At 39.9% G+C, this 18300-nt stretch overlaps 1 protein-coding gene across 9 annotated transcripts in view; it reads right to left on the reverse strand.

Annotated features, from left to right (window-relative positions):
• Positions 1-325: 325 nt before the first annotated feature.
• The window catches only part of nrg1 (neuregulin 1), a 41019-nt gene continuing 23044 nt past the window's right edge, over positions 326-18300 (reverse strand). For 2 of the 9 annotated variants that reach the window (XM_058411589.1, XM_058411582.1), the window contains 8 exons: positions 10834-10972; positions 8407-8465; positions 6137-6160; positions 4552-4654; positions 4293-4425; positions 3920-4050; positions 3232-3420; positions 326-3111 (listed from right to left, as the gene is read on the reverse strand). In XM_058411589.1, the coding sequence (XP_058267572.1) occupies positions 2448-3111; positions 3232-3420; positions 3920-4050; positions 4293-4425; positions 4552-4654; positions 6137-6160; positions 8407-8465; positions 10834-10972 (1442 nt within the window). In that variant the 3' untranslated portion in view covers positions 326-2447. Of the gene's footprint in view, positions 3112-3231; positions 3421-3919; positions 4051-4292; positions 4426-4551; positions 4655-6136; positions 6161-8406; positions 8466-9062; positions 9131-10833; positions 10973-18300 lie in introns of all 9 variants that reach the window. The other 7 variants (XM_058411590.1, XM_058411586.1, XM_058411583.1 and 4 more) reach the window with 6 other exon arrangements.

Genomic DNA, 18300 nt, shown 5'->3' on the forward strand with positions numbered 1-18300 from the left:
TTTCAGGGGAACACAGACGTCAATGCACCAAGGATCTCTCTGTACAGAGAACACTGAGAACACTGAGGCATCTGGTGGGTCTGAATTCCTTAAAGTAAAAGTGAAAACGGTGGGAAGTTTCTAAATAAGCACCATGCGTGTTATCCAAGGCATTGTTTATACTATGTATTTTGTAATCTCTATATTGAATTTCAAAAATATCCAAAAAGCAAATCCTAATTAGAGAATTAATTTAACATTACGAGGTCTATTTAAAAGGTGAGCAGCTGCAAACACTTACAGAAACCACACAGGATGTTTATAGTATTCCACACAGTAGTAGATGAACATGGAGAGTTCTTTAATGAAACGTAGAAGAGTAGTGAGACCTGCAAGTCTGTGACTACTGCAATGGCTTCGACTGACATCGGTGATCATGCACATTTAGTGCAATACATGCCTGCAATTGTCTTTTTGTGTGTTCATGCAGTTATCTTGACTATGGTTTATTTTGTGTTTCTCTTGCAGTTGTAATGGTGTTTGCACAGCGCAGTCATAACCGACCACGCTGACACAGAGACCCAGTAAGAATTAACATATCATTTTACATGTCATTTATATGAAAAAGAAAAAAAATTAACATACAGTCTGTCCTTTGCAAATAATAATAATAATAATAATGATGATAAAAAATAAAACAATAAAGATTTTGTGTATAATTAGCTACAGTCAAGTCACAAAATATCAGTGTTGAGATAGAAATTGTTAAGGAAGTGGGTCAAAAACACAAACCTTGCTGTAATTGTCTTGCGTAAACGAAAGAACCCAAGCTGTTGGAGGCGTATTTACAGACAGGCGCATCTGACAGACACTCCTTGGTTTGAAAGCAATGCATCATGGGGTATTTTCAAGAGGCTCTCTGTGGTTTAATGTTTTAAGATGATATAGCCGTACAATGAGAATATAATCAGCTGTAAATTTATTCATATTGCAATTTTACACTAGGCCTCCAACTTTAAAAAAAAAACAAAAAACAAACGTGGGAATATAATGGAATGGTGAAAAAGTGAGTCCAGTCTTACATATACTGATTATTTATATTTATATATATATATATATATATTTAAACGTATATTTTCAGCACTATTAAAATATAGACTATATTTGACTGACTATAGAAGGCCAAAGTAATAAATAAATAAATAAATAAATAACAGACAAAATAAATACCATAAAATGAAGAATGTAAATGGGCCAGATTTTGTGATGGCTTTTCTTTTCTTTTTTTTTTTGATCTCAGGAAGAAAACAAACAAACAAAAAAAATGGTACTGGTATGAAATCCTGCAGAAATGGTTGAGCATTCTTTCAAAAATATATAAATAAATAAAAAATCCTGAAGCAAACAGAAAGGAGTGATTTAGGGTATTTTTGTTAAAATGGGGGGGAAAAAAAAAAAAAAAGCAATAATTTGAAGAAATATTATTTAAGACTTTCTGGCTTCTGACACACTAAACAGGTACAATACAGAGATTTATAAAGTGAAGTAGTATTCAGAGGCATTTTATCCACCATTCAGTATAAGTTAGTGTCTGCGTTTGCCACTCAGATGTGTGGTGTTTTTTGTCTGAGATAATTTTTTTCGGCTGCAAAATACAGTTAAGCGAGTGAACCTGTTACACAAGTGATCACATCTGTAAAAGAAAATACAACAGACACTTTGGAAATAATAGAACATCGTACAAGATTACGGATGGGCGAATGCGTACATTTTTCTGGCATTTACACTGTGTAGACCAGCTGTTATAACTGGTGCTGTACCTTCCCCACAATGCATTACTGTAAAGCCAACGGATGTGTTGAATTATTGACATAGTGAGCCATATATTCATTCAGTAACAGGCAAACTAGACAAATTCAACTGGCTTGACTCGTAGCTTTCACATGCCCAATTACTAACTCAGATTTTTAGTGCTGAGCTTTAATAACCTTGTGACCAGCTGAGAAAGAATATTAATTCAGTTTGAGATTCGTTTTTCTTTCTTTTTTTTTTTACTGCTTTCTTTCTTTCTTTTTTTTTTTTAATGTTACTGTAGACTTCATAATGCCGATTGTGGATTGCAGCAGTGCTGGTTGCTGGCTCAAGGTCATGAATATATAGCTCAGTGTCGTAACGCAGATTCCTTTCGTTCTCCATGCTGAAATTAAAGGCACCATTGATATTGTTTCTGCCTTTGAAATACTGAGACCATATATACATACATACATATATATAACAAATGGCACTTTTTTTCAAGAAGCAAACACATTATATACACATTTAATTTATAAAAGACTTTTTGCACTACATAACTAAAATAAAAGTTATTTTTTAATTTTCCTCAAATACTTAATTTATAGAAAATAAATGTTTAGTGTTTACTCTTAGTATCCTTTTTACTTTTTTTTTTCCCTATGGTATGTTCACTTTTACACAGCAATCGGATCTTGGTTAGCCATTACACTGGCTAGTCTGCTCTGTAGATCGTCTTGTGGGGAGAGGCGCAGTGCGGTGTTAGTCCTGCTGCTATCTACCAGCTCCAGCCCCAGCACAGTGATGCCTGCAACCCCAGCGTTCTGTATGAGGAACGGTGTGTCCTCGGCCATGCGCTCTTCCTCTGCCTCGCTTTCTGAGCTGCTGCTTTCAGAGCTGCTTCTGCTCTGCTCATCCTGACTGTTCTGAGATCCGGCTTTTGTTCTTTTAGAGTTGTGCATGGCCGTGGGGCTATGAGTAGCCGTTGTGGGTTGGGCACAGGGTACAGAGTTGTCCTCCTGCATGCTCTCATGCTGCTCGTCCTCCTGGATGTGCAGCGGGCTGGGTGGAGGGCTCATCTCATCCAGGCCGTGGTTGTAGTGGGCCGAGTTGCGGAGCTGCTGGGCTCGGGTGGACTCTGATTTCTCTCTGAGCCGCGGGGGCGTGAGGAACAGCAAAGGGCGTTCCTCCTCACCCAACGGACTCATCGCCATGGAAGGGATAGAGGTTGCCAGGCTGGGGAGAGGCACTGACATTTCAGAGGGAGGAGAGGAGGGCGTTGCTGGGGAAAGCAACTTCACAGGCGAGAGGCGTGTCGGTGTTGTCACGGTCGAAACAAACCTTACATAAAGAGGATGAATTTCAATTGTAGGTATAACTTAACATATTTCTGCGTGAAGAATACTGTGAAATGTTAAATGTAAAAAGCCATTTGTGTTAGCAGTGTAGTGTCGACGTTACCTCTCACTATACGGAGAGTCTTTGTAGGAATCTGTTGTTTCTCTGGGGTTTTTGACATAGGTGTTGACATCTCGGGCTCCTCCGGTGGCATTTAGACGCCCACGGTGGCTCGGAGTGCCATTCCGGCTGTTTTGTGCTCCAGAGATCGTACGAGTGTCAGACACCACGTTCTCTGGCTTTTTATTACAACTATAACATCACAGAGAAAAACAAACAATCAAAAGGACCGACATTTACGAACAAGCTTCTCTAATCGAGCTTGTAAAAATAAATTTGCATTTATTTGTAGTTAATTATATCGTTTTAAACCTATAGTTAAACTAATGGTACAATACAGAAGGAACGACAAAGAAAGAGAAAATCTACACTAGTGCAATTAAGTTTTAAACTGAAAGACAAAACCCGATGCTGATGAATACATTAGTTCTTATGATACAATTCTATTACACAACCTGCCTTATAAGACATGATGAATGACCTGTAAATTTTATTGATCATAGTTTATCTCCTTACATCAATGTCATTTAATTAAATAAAAACTAATTTCCTTCTTCTGGAATGCAATCAGCATTACTCATATTATTTAATATCTAAACTGTCCAATGCTTTAAAGCTACAGTTTAGTATAAAGCCCTGTTTTTCAGTCTCTGGTCTGTCTACACTCTCAGAAAGGAAGTGGACGCGGTACCATTGGTTGAGGCTAGCCGTGACGGCAGTGGAAGGCTGAGTCGGTGATGTGTACTGGCTCAGGGTAAATGAAGTTTCCGTTTCTTTCTCGATCACATGCTCAGCAGGGACGGTGTTTTTCGATGCATACTGCTGAAATCAGAAGAAATCATGAGAATGTGAGCACATGTGCATTAATATTTGTACAGATCTCTCTAGGACTGTTTAAACGTCAGGGACTTTTAATCTTGTATGTACATTTGACTTAAAAATAATGCACCATAATGTTCACTTGGCCATTTTGATGGTCTTCTGATGGTCATGTGGACCAGACGTAACTGAGGCCTTATTTCACTTTAATTAGAATAAAGGGCCAGGCTGGGGCAACCACTTACATTAACAAGCTGCAGGCTTTGCGGTGGTTGGTGGAGGTTTTGGGGATACTGTGAGCCATTGCCTATGTCAGCCATGGCATTACGCTTTCGTAAACTCTGCCTCAAGCGATCATGCAGCTTTTGCCTCTGTTTCCTGCTCAACGAACAAACACATATCTGTTTAAAGCAACATCTCAGTGCATCACATCATGATATATATGAATCATTCAAGAAACACACACAAAGCCAACATTTAAATCTCAACAGAAAATGGAATTACTTTGTTTTGCAGTATGCCACCACACACATGATGCCAACAACTAGGAGAGCAATGCAGATGCCTGTTATTGTTAATATGCGTTTCTGATACAGCTCCTCAGCTTCTGGAAGAGAGGACAAAGGGTTTTTTTTTTTTTTTTTTTTTAACAACCCCACAATAACATCAAAAATAAGTTTTCTGTATTTAACATGTAGAATTTGTGCAAAATGAATTCATTTGCACAACTCTCACAATAAATATATATATGTATATATAAAAAATTAGTAGAGTTGGGAATGCATCTAGATGCAAACTGATCTCAGGATGCAGTTTTGATATGAATGATACTTAAAAGTGGGTTTGAAAATCATTGCTTCAACACCGCGTCAAACACATCCTCTGAAATGCATCCTATGAATTCCCAACAGATCAGGCAAAGTTGACACATTACTCACATATATACATTTGGGTTAATTATGCTGTTTATGGATCAAGACCTTGAGGGTTGTATTCAATAAGACCTCAAGTCTGTGAAATACTTGGTAGCATCCAGAGAACCGAAGCAGCAGCGATAGAAAATCTGACTGTTTTTCTTGGTCATACACTGCTTTGGCTTGGAAATGCTCCAGTTTTTCACAAAACACAAGGCTTTAGGAAACAGAACTAAAAGAGCAGCAGCACTTGGTCACAGGTTTTTGGCAGGCTTGTAAAATGATATTGTTGTATGCTACACATGATTCAAATCCTACATGGTGTTATAGAGCCATGTACTCTATAATACTAGAAATACTCTCTCTGTAGAGAATGTGTGACGCCCTGTGAGCAATTGCTGTTGCCAAAACTCAAAGTATTCTGGTTAACAATTTATTAGTTCAGTTTATTGGTAGTAAACATCCTCTGAAACAGGCACATGACACAACTGCCAGTACTACGTCTAGAAAAAATGCAGGTATTTTGTTTAAAAGGATAGAAGACTAATTGAAGGAACAAAAAAAAGAGAAAAGAGTAAAAGTTGCAGGATGAGATGGACTGAGGAAAGAATGAGGAGGAGATAAAAAATAAAGATGGGAGGAAGATGTTCAGCGTATCTTGTGCAACATGCAAAGATTGAAGGGATGCAGAGGAACAGAGCAAAGCAAAGACTGAAGGGATCTGCACATACAGCATAACCGCAGAGCAATTCATCGAATACTAGAGGGCTGTGAGAGAGTGTGTGTGTGTGTGTGTGTGTGTGTGTGTCCTGAACAGAACATGTCAGAGGTCTACATGAATAATTGAGAATCCTTTACTGCCATTCAGGCTGCGTGTGCTGATGCGCCCTGCGTATCAAACACTCACGCCCTATGCAGTGATGCAGCATTTAAGCTTTACAGCAATGGAAATGTTCACTATTCTGAAAGATTGAGATTTAAAAACCCTGTTTTTTTTGTTTTTTTTACTGTGGTGCAAAGAATTAACCTAATAATGCAATGTGGAGCGAAATCACATCTGTTATGGCTGTATGATCCCTTCAATAGCAAAAGGAAACTGGCTAAGAGTTGAAGGAAAAAGGCTCAAGCTACTAGTCCTACAAGTCTGCAAACTAGAAGGAAGGAACAATTCATACCCATAAATTCAATCCCATGATGTTCTGCCGAGGCAGAAAAGATGACAAAAAGAAAGAAAGTACAGTTGGTTGGAGATTTGAGTGATAATGTTGTAATGATCACCTAGCTAAGCAAATATTTAAACAACTGCAAAGCACTACATAACTAGAACCCACGCGCCTGAGCATCTTTCATCTTAACAATACATTGTCCAGCAATTCAAAGGCATGTATTCATCACTGTTTCCAATACATTTCATGGCTGCCTGTCATAAGTTAGTTATGAATTCAGTAAAATAGCATGCACATGCAAACATCACTGTGCTTGCATTGTGACACAGATCGGCCCTATTCTTAAAAACAGGCGCGAAACCCATGTTATTCCACCGCTAACACCACCACATGTCTTTCATGCTGTTAGGGACATGCATCTTTCACTCAAGTACAGTATTTAAACCATTGAGTGAGATGAAACCATAAGGCACATCAAAACCAAAAGCTTTCACTGTTTTCACAGCCATGCTATTCATACATGTTAAGATATACATACAGGCCCTACGTGTATGTTGTATCATCATCATGTATGAAAATAAACACTCACTGAACACCTTAGTAGGAACACCTGTACACCTGTTTATTCATGCAATTATCCAATCAGCCAATCACGTAGAGGCACGGACTCATGGAAACCATTCTCATGATCTTTTATTTTTATTTTATTTTTCAGCTGTCTCTGTGCCTGCGCCCAATGAAGCCCGTTAGTGGGAGTGGCACTCGACATGGATTTCTGTTGTTGTAGCTCATACACCTCAGGTTTTGATGTGTTTTGCATTCTCTGAAGCTCTCCTTTTTCACACCATGCTGTGTAAACTCTACAGTTACTAAAACTAGCCTGTCTAGCACCAAAAATGATGCCACAGTCAAAGGCACTGAGAGCACATTTTTCTTCCTTCTGATGATATGAACATTAACTGAAGCTCTTGATTTGTATCTTCATGTTTTTATGCATTGGTCAGCTGCCACCTGACTGGCTGCTTAGATAATTAGGCTACACAAATAAGCAGGTGTACAAAGTTACATAAAGTGCTTGGTGAATGGATTTAATTATTGAATTGAATTGTTTAGTGTCCATTATAGAAAGAGGTCAAAATCTCTTCACTGTTTTTTTAAAATGTCGCATTTGAGTCCCGGGATCATTTACCTTCGCATGAAGTCACTAGTTTAATCAAAATCTGCCTGAAGTTAAATGATAACTGCGCTCATTTCTTTCCCCCACTGAGAGCGACTGCTCAATGATTGAAGATCTGCTTCTGTGCCTAGGATTGTAAGTAAAGGTGCTAAGCTAAACTAGCTGTAGAAACAGCGGCAAATCACTGCTGATGCAGCAGATGCTCTTCCTCCGTGGCCTCCATCACACTTCCAGAGAATGCTTTAAAGTAGAAAAGCAAAGCTTTGGCAATATAAAAGGGAAGCCATATAATAATTGCCAACCCAAATTATAAACTGCTGTAGGTGCTGCACTCAACAAGAAAAGAGGGGCAGTTAATATTGATTTCAGCTTCTTAGCACCCACTAGTCCTAGTGCTCTGCTGGTGCTGGTCCAACACCAAATGTATCTTTGTGGAATATGGACATCATAACAGTCTGTTTCAATCCAGAAAACTCTTGGATTAGCTCAAGCACTAAAGGTGGAGGAACAAGTGTCAGTTCGGTGTTGCGCCCTGCAGTTTTTGCTTCTCATAGGAAAAGAATGTGACATAAAGATTATCTTCTTATCAGTGGTTCAGGTTCAGGCAAGTTTAAGACTCAGTGAAACAATAGTATATCTTATATCACTCAGCAGTAAAACACTGTGAAAAAAACAAAATCCTCTACTGTTCATTTTGGTCTCTGTAGGATCGGTGATAAACCTAGATTGCATAAATTGGCACACAACACTCCTGATTTCTGTTGAAAAGTAGACCCGGCCTTACTCCTTTTACAGCTCTGGGAAGGCTGTGGACATCTCTGATTAAATATAACAAAATCTTTAGTTCATCTCTTTTCAAATTGAATAGATGTTTCTATCCACTGCCTCCATATTCAGGTTAATATTCCAGCATAACAAAACTAGGTTAAAAAATGTTAAACATGCGAGGAGTAGGTATGGTAAAGGACGTACAACAGAACCCCAAAACAGCAGAGAAAACACCCTGATCTGTCTACCAGGAAAAACAAAAAAAGCAATAGGAAATAGCGTTGATTGAGCATGCTTCAATCCAAGCACAGACAGGAAAAGGAAATAGACGTACTGTAGAAGCTGGCCATTACGTAGTTTTGGCAGCGATCACCAGTAAACTCATTTGGGCACCTGAGAGGGAAACAAAAAAGTCATAGAGAGAAGAGAGAAGAGAGAGAGGAAGTGAGTGGATACCCAAAAGTTCTCCCCGTGCCCATGTGCATTTCTGGTGTTCTCTGCAAAATGTGTTACAAACATTGACAATGTTTGTTGAAACACACTCTTCCCAACTATTGGCCAAATCACAGTCCCAAAGTAACGGCTCGATTGGGTGAGTTTAATTTCCAAGCGATTGAGTCGTCCAAAAAACAAACAAACAAAAAAAACCCAAATCAATAAATCACATAACAGAAGGAGGATTCAACAAATCAGAATGCAGTATCATCACCATGCGAACAAAACTGCATCAGCAACTGGTCCAAATGTCCTCCAATGGGAATAGCACTAGCCTGTTTTGATGTTCGCTTCAAATGAGCAAGAGCAGCGATTAGTGGCTTAAAGTGGTTTATGCCACACACATTTCCACACCTGTCCACATCTAACGGAGGGGACAGATGGACAGTTATGAGTTATGGAGACTGTGATTAGGGAAATGGTAGGAGGAGAGACAAAAGCATAAAACACCAGCTATGCAGCATGCGCTTGGGGAGGTTCAGTGGCTGCACATACGTTCTTGGTTCGAGACTCTGACAGGTTCTGTGATTTCACAGCGGATCCCTGTGAATCCTGGAAGGCACCTGAGAAAGGGGGCGGGGTGGTGGGTGAGAGGGGATGAGCACAGCAAAAAACTGACACTAAACAAAGAACATAATGTCTAACAGCAAGCACGACAAATTAGATAGCAATTACATTAAAACATTTAGAAAATGAGGTTTGAGGTATAATTTGATGGACAAGGCTGCTTTTAAGGGAATAACTGCACTTCCTGGCCTGTGGTCATGTTTAAAGTTTAGGTGGGCATTAAAAGTGTAGTTGGATGCCAAGACCGGAGCTTTTTGGTAGGCCATCTGCTCTCTGATGACAGAGTCGGGTTTTCTAAAGCTCTGATAAAGGGAATCTAGTAGCGTGACTGGCACAGCCTCTGAGTCCTTCCAGCTGTGCCTATTACAGGGTCTTAACAGCTGGGACAGCTGAGTATCTTAGCAGAAAGAGAGACCGGGAGGACTAGGAAAGAAATAAGAAAGAAAATACAATGATTGACTGCTGAGAACAAATAAGGCCTGTAATATTATATACATTATAATAAGTCATGGAATTGCAACATGAATATTTAAGAGCAAAAGAGACAAACTTATTCTGATAATATTTTAAGATGGCTGGCTGCAGTGCCAACCACAGCATGTCTTTCTTTATACATCTTCTGATTCAGGGGTGAACTCCTGACGTGTGTGTGAGGCTATTGAGATCTCAGTGCTGTCTGATCCCTGGAGACTCAGGAAGCCAGCCTGCTTCCGCACAGTATAGACACACAGGCAGGGAGAGCGAGAGAGAGATGAAAATGAATGACAGAGACAGGCTTGCTTTTCTCTTTGCCCGCGTTGTCCTGCAGTGTTTGCAGAATCAAAAGACACACGGCATCAGTGATTTTCTGCTTAGTCACTGAAGTATTTAATATTAAATGCAGTCTCTCAGTAGACTAAAAGTCTTTTGTATTGGAAGGCCACAAGCCAAAGTGTCTCTTTGGCAATGCTAAGCCTCCCAGTCCTCGAGTCATCAGAGCTTTTTCTTAATGATGCTGATGGATCCACACTTGTACAGGTCACTGGAATTACAGAGTTTGTGAGAAGCTGAGACGACATTCTCAATACATCATGTCTCCACTGTACGTTTCAATAATATAAGTGCAATAGATCCATCAGAAATCCTATCTAGTGCTGAGATGGCCAATAACCTTTAACTTTTGTACAGTAAATAGATATATAGTGGCCACTGCCGATAACCTGTTACTTTTCTTTTTGTAATTCATTCCATCACCTGCACTTCACTCTACAGCAGGTCTTTCCCGTTCTTCCGGTCTATAGTCTTTACTCTCAGACACAGCATGGAAAGTTTCAATCCCTGGAATCTTCTTTCCTGCTTGGTGGGGCTTTTTTGGGGAAAACATGGGCCATGCCAGCACTTCCATGATTTGCATATGTCTATTTTTTACTACGCACTGAGCTGGATCTAAAAATGACATGTAAAGCATGGAAAGTCCTATCTGGCAATACTTTACATTAAAATCAGTAATTATGTACACATTATATTAATTATAATGATGATAACTATATCACTATAATGATATATTGTCTACAATTACATATCCCTATAATAACTGCATGTGAAAAACCGCATTCCAAATTATGTGACTAAAAATGTAATATGGAGTGGAACATTAGACTAGTTGGGTGTTGGTTAATGGTATGCTAAATGCATACAATTTTCCATTTTTTCACCTTACCTGCAGAGGTGTTTGGTGCTGTTGGGTGTGACGTTCACGGTTAAGCACTCGCCCCCGTTCACGCAGTAGCTCCTGTCTTCTTCTTTGCAACGCATCATATGACTAGACGTCTTGGCTGACGCTGTGGTGCTGATGGGCGCTAAAGTAAGAAAAAGAAAGAACAACTTAGTGCTCAGAGAATATAGACACTGAGTAAGACGCCTTTTTTTTTTTTTTTGCTTAATTCAGTGCTAGGGTCAGGGATGGCCGGTCCAATATGTGCTGGTGTTGGAAATGGAGGCCATGATGTCCTACTGAACACAGCACTCGTTGTGATACCAGATCCTCTACAAGGACGTTGCAGAAAATGACACCCTCATTGTGTTTGGTCCTGGTGTCCTTCATTGTTGCCAAATAGATTGCTGAATATTAGAGAAATATGAGAGGACAAGGACTGCACTGACAAGGCTTTTTGGTTTATTGATGCGGTTCCAATCAATGCACAGTGCTTACCTTCAATTCCAAAGATCCCTGCCTTGAATATTATATTAGCAAAATGTTCCAGGAGGAGAAACTAGACACTCTTAAACAGGCAAGCACTTTTTTTAAACGATTGAATGACTGGACTCATACACTGCAAAAAAAAAAAAAAAAATATCATGCTGGTCTAAAACCAAGTTTAAAAATAGTAAAATTAACCTCTCTTCTCAAAATTCCAAGATTGGAAGTACAAATAACAAACCAAAAGCAAAAATAATGTTGCACAATACATACTGAAGCATGCTGACATCCAAAGCTGCCAGACTGGCTCGGACATGCCAACACAAGAAAATTAAGCGTACCAAGACATTAACTGAGGAAAAACCTCTGTAAGAAGACAAAAGCTGTATAAAACTTTAAAAGAGCAGAGGTTACCTGGAACGCTTTGGTTGGATCTGGACAATTGGAGACGCATTGCTTCTTTTCTGGTCGCTGCTACCCAGTAGAGATAAATAGTCCTGAGCAAAGCCTACCCGATACTGTCCCGTACCAGTGTGGAAGCTCAACGCTCAACATTTTTAAACAAGCCCTTCCTGCTCCTGCTCTCTACCTCCCTCCCACGTCACACCTGGCACAGGCACGCTCACGTGGCTGCAATGCAGCTGTGCGCAAGCAGAGACGTCATGGATCCATGCCCAAATAAAGGAGTTTGTATCTCGGCCAAAAAAAGGACAAATATTTATGCATAGAGCAATGAAGCAGGATGTCTGGCCCACTTCCTGTCACCATATTCATATGAGCTTAAATGATCGAGGTTAGTTACCGTGCCATGGCACGGCCTTGATCAGATGCTGATCTGTCCACTGCCAGCCCCTCGATCATCGACTGTGTGACTTCACATAGCGATCAATTAAGGTTTATGACCGGTTTTATTCCAGCAGGAACTTTGCAAGAGAACATCAATATCCTTTCTAACTGGCATTTACATCAAACAAAGCCATTATTTCAAAATACTAATGTGTGCTTGATTAGAAAAGTCAGCGGACTAAATGTCCAGAACAGATACTGCAACATCATGTCTCCTTCCTGAGAGACAATTGAGTTAGCTTAGAGATTACAAAAGAGATGCCAGAGTGAAATCATAGGTCAGGGACCCTGTCAGGTAACCACCGAGGTGGTGGACATCACCATTGAGTTAAATGCAATTCAGCCTCTATGATCCATACCCCTGTTGTTCTAGACAACCTATACTGGTTAAATAATTGACAGTGCAACAGATCGCTTTTGTCTCACTAATCTGATTATTGTGCTTCTCCCCCATTAAACCTACAAGATCAGAAATCTGAGGCTGCCACAGATCATCAGTCAAGCACCAACAGCTTTCTTTGGCTCCAGAGGGGGAAAAAGGACTCAAAATAGATTAGCATATGTCTAAATCTCAAAAACAACACATAAAAAGAAGAGCAAACAATGAGATGGGTTACCAGCACCAGAGAGGTAAAGGGTGGAGTGACAAGCAATGGAGTTAAAGTAAAAAAGTCTGAAACAAAGACTATTCAGTTAATGCTATGCTTTTGGCAACTTGTCTCTCAACTGATAGACACTTAAACAAAGTAAAACTGCCACCACGCCAGCAGGGGATGTGGGGTCTTTTCAAGGTGAGGGACAGAGCATCCAAACCATTCAGTTCACATCTGAATGTGCTTCAATGTGCTCAAAGCAGGACTGCCTACTTTTAAGATGCCACAGTTTAATATGAATGATGAAAAAACGAAGAAAAAAAAATTCCACTGTTCTGAAAAAACAAAGTTCAGCTTTCTAAGCACCAAAAAACTTACAGCCAATAAAGTAGCAGATGAACATAATTCCTCCTGATTTAGTTGCTGCTTGTAAGGTGCAAGCTTGAGGTCACACCTAAAAGCGGGCATTCAGGTTTTGGGTTTCAGTGCAGCAGGGTTTTTTTTTTCTTCAGATAAAGGCTGCTGGTTTGATCAGTTTGGGGACGTTTGATTTTTTTCACTGGTGGAAAGAAACCTAAGCTGACGAGGCTATACAGACTGCAATGTTGCAACACTAGCTTCCTCCTCCTCCTCCTCCTCTGCTGCATTCACTGGGACAGCAGTTTTACTGCAGTTAATATGAACAGCCCAGTCTGAGAGCTCTAAAGGGCAGAGGCAGTGCTGCGGTATGTTGGTGAAGCCCAAACCTCACTGGAGCTCCATGAGAGAAGCAGTAATGTGTGATACATGTACATCTTTGGATGTCACTCACAAATAACCAGTTATTCTATTCACAGCCATCCACACTGTGCCCAGAGTGATGAATTATACATCACTTGTCTTCTTTAAGAGGCGCTTCTGCTGTCTTCCAGTACATCAAGACATAAGAAAATATCTGTTTCATATTTTTGCACTTTATCGAGCCGACATCTGGTGCTAAGCTGATCTGAGATGTCCCCTAAAGGTGGGTCAGATGTTGGGGCTGATGGAGCAGGTCCTCAGGTGCTACACCACAGACATGCCATCACTGCCACTGCTACAGCCAGACAGGACCATCTGATGATTAATTATACAAAGTCAGCCAGTGCCTGCAGGAGGAGGCACAGCATCTGTTTGTATGTGAAGCCATGGTGACTCTGTATGCACTCAGTTTGTAATCCAATGCAAGAGCCAGATGGGAAAGGTGTGCTTCCCACACCTCTTGAGCAACAGAGAAACCAGCTCCAAGCTGTAGTTTGTGTGGGCACTGTTCAGACAAAAGGTGGATTTGTGTTCAAAGCCTAATAAGGAAATAACTTCCTGTGAAAACTTCCTCTGAATGGTTTTTGATCTACCATTTCATTTGCGCATGTTGTTTCTCTCCTGATCTCAGGCCAATCAAAATATAGTTGCATGAAGTGGTTTGTCAGAAAGGTTTTTTCACAGGATAAAAAATGCTATTTAAATTATTTACATCCAGCAGCTACACTAAACAAGTTTTAATCCTTTCACCTGTTGGGACTGGTTAGGGTCTGGTTAGCTTTAGGAGGACTCATCATAATCTAATCTTTGTCATGAATATGTCATGAAGTGCAAAAAGCACATTTTATTTATTTTAATTATTATTTTATAGTAGAAGGAAACTGACCCCAGTTACATGCTTGTATGATCAGTAACATGACCAGGGAAACTGCAGGCTATAGGCTCTAGCCAGAAAGGGGGCAAGCACAGGAATCTCCAACTTTAATCATTTTAGTCATATATCTGCTCATTAGTTTCTCTATTGCCATGGACACAGAACTCAATCAGCAGCTGAGCTCATCCACATCACAGATGAGAATATGAAAATATAATATCAATATTATGATCAAGTCTGTCACAATACCACTTTCTAAGATATTGTGGATTAAATCTTACATATTTAAAAAATAATTAACATATATAATAATAATAATAATAATAATAGCTTGTTAGCAACCAATACTGTACATCATAGCACATTGTGTACAACTGCACTAAATAATCGTAATAAAATATTTTGTCACATCTCCCACCTACATTACTAAGCCTACTAATCAGCAAATCAGCACAAACTACAGTGCTGTGAAAAGGTTATTAAGCCATTTCTAAGGCTTTGGGACTCCAGCAAACCACGGTCAGAGCCATTATCCACAAATGGAGAAAACTTGAAACAGTGGTGTACCTTCCCAGGAGTGGCCGGCCTACCAAAATTACTCCAAGAGTGCAACGACGACAGCAACATCTAAAGAACTGCAGGCCTCACTTGCCTCAGTTAAGGTCAGTGTTCATGATTCAACAATAAGAAAGAGACTAGGCATCCATGGGAAAGTTCCAAAGCAAAAGCCACTGCTGACCAAAAAGAACACAAAGGCTCGTCTCACACTTGCCAAAAAATATCTTGATTATCCCCAAGACTTTTGGGCAAATATTCTGTGGACTGATGAGACAAAAGTTGAACTTTTTGGAAGGTGTGTGTCCCGTTACATCTGGCGTAAAACCAGCACAGCATTTCATAAAAAGATCATCATACCAACAAGTCAATCATGGTGGTGGTAGTGTGATGGTCTGGGGCTGCTCTGCAGCTTCAGGACCTGGACGACTTGCCATAATTGATGGAACATTGAATTCTGCACTCTATCAGTAAATCCTGAAGAAGAATGTCTGGCTGTCAGTTTATGACCTTAAGCTCAAGCGCACTTGAGTTATGCAGCAGGACAATGATCCTAAACACACCAGCAAGTCCACCTCTGAATGGCTCAAGAAAAACAAAATGAAGGTTTTGGAGTGGTCAAGTCAAAGTCCTTAATTAAATCTAATCATGCACGCTGTGGCATGACCCTAAACAGTCCACCCTCCAATGTGGCTGAATTAAAACAATTCTGCGAAGAAGAGTGGGCCAAAATTCCTCCACAGCGACGTGAAAGACTCATGGCCAGTTATGGCAAACGCTTGATTGCAGTTATTGCTGCAAAGGGTGACAACCAGTTATTAAATGTAGGGGCAATTACTTTTTCACGTAGTGCCAGGCAGGTTTGGACAGCTTTTTTTCCCTTAATAAATGAAATCATCATTTAAAAACTGCATTTTCTATTTACTTGCATTATCTTTGTGTAATATTAAAATTTGTTTGATGATCTGAATCTTTAAAAAAGTGTGACAAATCTGCAAAAAAAATTAATAAAAATAAAAAAAAAAAACAGGAAGGGGGCAAAAACCTTTTCACAGCACTGTACATTTAAAATATATACAGTCTGAGTGTGACTGATGTGCTGGAGCCTACAGGGCCAGCTCTTTCCCAACAATCTGCTGTCAGTGCAGAACCAGGCTGCTCTCTCCATTGCTGCTCTGTGCTGCCTTACTGGCTCTCCTTCCTGATTTGCAGTCATCTATCATAAGGAGGTACAACTGACAGTATGTGCCTGAGGTGTATTTTCTAGTGAAGTCTGTGTCCTTGATTCCTGTGAATGATGTACAAGTGAGAAAGCAGACATGCCAACCTCCTAAGTTTTTCCCACACTGAGGAATTTGCTGTGTAACGGCAGCAGGACAGACCTGCAATGCAGTCAGCTGTATAATTATAGCCTGGTAAGTTACACAGAGGTGTAGCTGTAAGTGTTTTGTCATTTTACAAAGATGTCTCTTTAAAAAAGAACCTTTGAAGGTTTAAATTAAATTGGGCATAGTTAAGAATCTAGCATTTGATGTTTATTGATTAGCTTCCTGGCAACTGATGCAAGCAGACAACTATGCACCACACCAAGAATCAAAGTAGTCTACATAGACAAAAAAGAAGATCCATTAATGGAAAAAAAAATCACTAATGCTTTGGTACAGGGTGATCCATGCTGCCACCGCACCAGTATCTCTGTCTCGATCTCTCTTCCTCTACATGCCACTCGAGTTTCCACTGCAGCTCCTGCACCCCAGATTAAGTACTAGGAGAAATCAATGTGAGGAAGCTAATTTGAGGTGCAGGGAACTGTGCAGTCTCCATGAGGTGAGGCTGAAAGGATTAGGTGAAGGAGAAACCCAAATACCCCGGGTAGCTTCTTCTGCTGATTCACATTCTCATGAGTCAGCTTGTGCAGACATTCTTGTTCACCTATGGGATTGAAAATGAGGTAGCTCCATGCAGGAGGTGTGCAGCACAGGCTCAGATTTCTTATACCTGTTATCACTCCCATTCCATATATATATATATATATATATATCTATCTATCTATCTATCTATCTATCTATCTATCTATATATATATATATATATCTATCTATCTATCTATCTATCTATCTATCTATCTATCTATCTATCTATCTATCTATCTATCTATCTATCTATCTATCTATCTATCTATCTATCTATCTATCTGAATATAACGCAGTAAGGTAATCTCTCTCACACATTATCTAAGAATGCAAGAGATGTTTAACCAAACACACTGAATTCTCAACAATCATTCACATTTACCCAATATAGCAGACACCCTTACCCAGACTTACATTTTATCTCATTTTTTTATACAACTAAGCAAAACGCAAGAAAAGTATGAAATTGAGGAAAGCTTAGTTCAGCCCCAGTGAGAGTAAATGTTTGGGGTGAGCTGCACAGCAGCGCCATGTTAGTGGAGGCCAGTATTCACCAGGGACAGGAGGTCTCTGAAATTTCCTTTACAGCACATAGTACTCACAGACGATATCAGACAGACTGAGAGGTATACTGGGCATATCATGTCATGCAATTTAGGAAGGTGTTAAAGCAAAATTAGTTTAGGGCTGGAATGAATACAGAAGGTCGGTATCATCTCATGATAATACAGAAGAGCATTATTGGATAATACATCCTATACTTAGGATGACACAGCACAAAAATACGGAAACAGACGCAGGGCTTCAAGCTTCATGACCAGAGATACAATCAGCGTATTACACATGCAGTGACCTGAAGCTGAGTCATGCGTCAGTGTTAACCACACTGACCAATTCCTATTAGTCCAAATATTTGTCTAACAAATGAAATATATTTCATATGACTTGACTTTACTTATAAGAGGTCATGACATTTATTTATATTTGCATATGCAAATGCAGTAGGCCAGAAACATAATAAAGGCTTACCTACAGTCTAATGCAGTTATGCCACACTGTTACTGTGAACAGGTAGCTAATTTTAGCGCATTTCTATAGGCTGAAATGATCACACAGATGTGTAGAAATATCCAGGGCAAATATGACTGCTGTGTTTGCTATGTGAACGTTTGTAGTGTGGGTTATATAACACAACGTCATTTCCAGAATATTTCTGAGTGCCTCTGTAATGAGCTGCGGGGTAAGAAACTAGCAATGAATGTGCTACAGAGGAGACGAGCTGCTCTGTGTGTGTGTTTGTGTGTGTGTCCATGAGACCGAGAGATAAGCTCTGTTAAGGACTTGAGGCAAATTACCACACCAGCATTCCTGTAATAACCAATCCCAGGAAAAGCACGAGCTCCTCACTGATAACTGGCATCATTCGT

Source organism: Hemibagrus wyckioides, linkage group LG16 (assembly GCF_019097595.1).
Source record: "Hemibagrus wyckioides isolate EC202008001 linkage group LG16, SWU_Hwy_1.0, whole genome shotgun sequence".
Lineage (NCBI taxonomy): Eukaryota > Metazoa > Chordata > Actinopteri > Siluriformes > Bagridae > Hemibagrus > Hemibagrus wyckioides.